Raw genomic sequence first — 4468 nt, forward strand, 5'->3', positions numbered from 1 at the left:
GCGGATTAGAAACAAAAATCTTACCATATGTTATCTACAAGAAACACACATGAGACAGGCAGACATACATACAGTAAAAATCAAAGGTAGAGCAAAATCTATTGGGCTCCAACTGAGAAAAAGAAGGCAGGAGTTTCAATCATGATTTCTTTTTTTTCCCAGCATAGGCCAGTAATTTCTTGTTTATTCTTCATGTACAAAAAGAAGAAGACATTTGGAACAAATAATACAAAATGAAGTGTCATATCACAACGGATAACAAGTTGTTTTGTAAATATTTCATATAGTAATATTGTAGTGGATTGGTCATGAAGTATTCAGAAACATACTTATCCTTCCATGTGGTGCCCTTCCCCAAAATGTAATCCATTATTTTTATTCCCTCCAATATCTTTTCATAAGATATTCAAAACAGGTAATAAAGGACTGAGCCTGACACCAATACATCCACAAAGAAAAAAGGGAGAAAATTGGACATCCCAACTGATGGATAATCCTTTTCAGTTGTTAAAGTTTAATATTTTACAAGTTGTCTTAAGCAGTCTTTTCCATTCAAAATAATATGGCAAACAAATTAGACATTTATTCAGATAGTCACATACAGTATACACACTTCCCTGTCTCAAGAGAAAGCATTCACTTTAATAGAGGAATAGATGGCTTCCCAGTAAACATGCAATGTATTCTCTCAGAGCAGATTAAATTTGCTTTCATATGTCTGCTTTGAGGTGATAGAGTTAAAGGTAGATGATTTCCTTAAAAGTTTATTAAATTTGCTAATAAAGTTCACTTTCTGGGTGGTTCACAACAGCACCATTCTGTGATATTATAAACGTCTAAGAGGGTCCAGGTTTAAATACAGTTTTTTAGGAAGTATACTCTTTGGCAGATCCTTTCAACTAAGATCTTCACAAACTTAATACCCTACCAACTCTAAAACGTTCCCAAAGGGCAAAAGCAGAAGAGCTGCATATTATATTTTAAAATGAGGAAGGTAAGACTCATTTAACTCAACTAAAACAACGTTTTTTGAACCCACTTATTTTAATAAATATCTTACTCAATGCTATAGTAATCATTTTCTGCTTTACATGCACTATGTAGACAGGCAAAAAAAACTTATAAAAGTTTAAAGATCATATTTTTTTAAATTTCGTAAAGCTATCCAGTCTTTTTTCCACGGGTCCTAAGTTTATTCCCTTTTACCAACTTCTCTCCCCTGTCATATTAGAAATCTGAAAATTTAAATATAAAAACTGTTTTATTTTAAAAATATTTTCTCCTCATTTTCGTATACCCCATGCCAACCCCCAATATGTTATGAAAAAAAAATCTAGCTCAGGACTTAATCCATAAAATATTTCTCCTTAATACCAGATCCAAGAGATAGATAAGATATCTAAAACTCCTCAGTACTGGTACTAACTTCAGCATATTTATTCACATTAAGGTGTCATATAAGGTAGAAGCACAAAAAACATAAACAGAACCAAAAATAAAGCACCTGCCTTTATAAGATGACAGCCAAAAACTAGTTGTAACACCAGCACACCTGCCAGTGAAGGACTGTAGCCAAGAGAGAAACATTATTAATTACTCTTTCAATAAATGAACTAGCTTGAAATTCTAGAAATAATTTTTTGGTTCTAATTATGAACATTTTGCCTCAAAATCCCATTTAACACAATGGTTTTTCAAGGGAATAACATAAACTTACTCAGTTAATATAAAACATGAGATTGACTTGTGAACTCAAGACACTTCTTTCTAGCAGAGCTTTTTGTCAGTATTTTTCTGCAAAACTAAAACTGAAAAGCTATCAAAATGCACAATCTTTCACTTCCCAGGAATCTTTTGAAAATTTTAAAAGAACTACTAGATTTGGTTCACTTAATTAAACTCTTCATGCAAAACAATATTTGTGGTAATTCCATGCCCACTGCCTCTGATTGCTCTCTAGGACATATAAATATCTACTGCTAAGATCCCATTCTGTAACAACTCAAAACCTTGGTTCAGTTCAGTCTCCCATTAATTTTAGATATGGATAGATATGGACAGGTGGTATGAATAGCAGGCTGTGTAGAACCTGCCTACATCAAGCTTTTCATCCCTTCTTTTAAGGCTACAGAAACTCTCAACACAAGGAAAGGCAGCTCATTGTCTTATTAGATAGCCCTCCCCTAATCTTCCCCCCCCACCCCCCAAAAGTAGTCATCTCCAGTGAGGGTTCCACAGAGAGTTCATATTGTATGGCATTTTATTTAGATTCTATGCATGTATTTTCCTGTGTAGCTGCAAGGTTAAGATCCATTCTTTCTGGAAACTCCAGCTTCTCACATACTGCCTCCTTTACAGGTAGGTATTGTGATATTTCATTGGGCTCTGTAAAGAGGGCTGGTGGAACATGCATTAAATTGGCTATTTTGCTCTCCCTTGAAGTGTATTCTCTTAACATGTAAGTCTTGTCAGCCTCATGGTAGAGCCTTGTGTCATTCATCCTGATGAGCACACCATCAATTCTTAAGAAAAATCTCAGTAACAGGAAAAAGCTAGAAGGCATCACTCTAATTTTCACACTTAAGCTTGAAACTCCATGATCATGAAGTTCATCTTCAAACAACAGAACTTCTTCAAAAAATTTAATCTGTTCCCTGGCTTTCAATTTCTCTGTGTCTATATGGTCTGTCCTAGGCACAACCTTTAACTTAAGAGCTTCGCCAAGTAATGTTCCTTTGTAATCTGTTGTATAGGTCCAGTCATATGGTCTAATAATCTCTTTGGAGTGCTCACCCTCCGTCCTGCTCTCTTGCCATTCTTCAGCACATGCCACCTTGAGTACTCCTTGGTAGTTGTTTACACACTTTAAAGCATCAGTTGCATTGAACTCAATTCCAAAGCTAGAAACATGTTGGATTCTTAAAACATTGTCTCCAAACATCATTTCAGGAAGAGATGGCATATGGAGCTCATCAGCTAATTTCTCCACATCGGCCCACTTCATGATGTGCGTCTTGGTCACCGTCAGCTTCCAGGGCCCGAAGGAGAAGTCCTGGCGGCTGCTCTGGAAGCCGTGGATCATCACGGCCACGGTGGCGGCGCGGAACCAGCACGAGCGGCTGCCGCCTCCCTTCTCCCCCGCCCTCACCTCCCCTTCCTCCCCCGAGCCTTTACCATCCCCAGCCCCGCCCCTCTCTGCTTCTCAATCATGATTTCTGACAGAGCCAAAGTAAAAACATCTGGTTAAAAGAGATAGGGAAAGTAATTACATCTTGATAAAAGGCAGTATAAACAATGAAATATACCAGTACTCAACATGTATGCCCCAAATGATATAGCATCCAGATTTCTAAAGAAAAAGCTAGCACAGCTCAAGGATGAAATAGATAGCAAAACTATACTAGTGGGTGACCTCAACCTTCCCCTATCACATCTAGATAAATCAAACCAAAAAACAAATAAGAAAAAGATGAGAGGTAAATGAAATCCTAGAAAAATTAGAGTTTGTAGATATATGGAGAAAAATAAATAGTGACAAATCGGAATAAACCTTCTTTTCAGCAGCACAATGAACATTCACAAAGATTGACCATGTACTAGGGGATAGAAAAATGGCAAACAAATGCATAAAGCAAAAATAAAAAATGGAAACTTATCAGATCATAATGCAATGGAAATAGATATTAGTAATAATACATGGTGAGGCAAACCAAAAACTAATTGGAAATTAAATAATATGATTCTCCAAAATGAGTTTGTTAAAGAACAAATCATACAAACAATTAATAATTTCATTGAAGACAATGACAATGATGAGACTTCTTACCAAAACCTATGGGATGCAGCTAAAGTAGTTCTAAGGGGAAATTTTGTATCATTGAGTGCATATATTACCAGATTAGGGAGGATAGAGGTTAATGAATTGGGCATTCACTTAAAAAGCTAGAAAGTGAACAAATTAGAAATCCCCAGATAAAAACTAAATTAGAAATACTAAAAATCAAGGGAGAAATTAATAAAATCGTAAGTAAAAGAACTATTGAATTAATAAATAAGACTAGAAGCTGGTATTTTGAAAAAAAGAGATAAAATGGAGAAATTACTGGTAAATCTAATATGGAAAACAAAAGAAGAAAAATCAAATTAACAGTATCAAGGATGAAAATGAAGACCGCATCTCTAATGAAGTGGAAATTTCAGCAATGATCAAAAACTATTTTGGTCAATTTTATGGCAATAAATATAGCAATCTAAGTGATATGGATGAATATTTACAAAAATATAAATTGCATAGATTAACAGTAGAAGAAATAGAATACTTAAATAATCCAATATCAGAAAAATAAGTTGAACAAGCCAACAAAGAACTCCCTAAGAAAAAATCACCAAGGTCTGATAGATTCACAAGTTCTATCAAACATTCAAAGAACAGCTAATCCCAATACTGTACAAATTATTTGACACAATA

The 4468-nt window shown here is 35.0% G+C and overlaps 1 protein-coding gene across 1 annotated transcript; it reads right to left on the reverse strand.

The window, feature by feature from the left end:
• Positions 1-2260: 2260 nt before the first annotated feature.
• LOC123253564 (TIP41-like protein) lies at positions 2261-3019 on the reverse strand. Its single transcript, XM_044682736.1, has one exon. The coding sequence runs from the start codon at positions 3002-3004 to the stop codon at positions 2261-2263; it is 744 nt and encodes a 247-aa protein (XP_044538671.1). The 5' UTR covers positions 3005-3019.
• Positions 3020-4468: the final 1449 nt, after the last annotated feature.

Source organism: Gracilinanus agilis, chromosome X (genome assembly GCF_016433145.1).
Source record: "Gracilinanus agilis isolate LMUSP501 chromosome X, AgileGrace, whole genome shotgun sequence".
NCBI classification, from domain to species: domain Eukaryota; kingdom Metazoa; phylum Chordata; class Mammalia; order Didelphimorphia; family Didelphidae; genus Gracilinanus; species Gracilinanus agilis.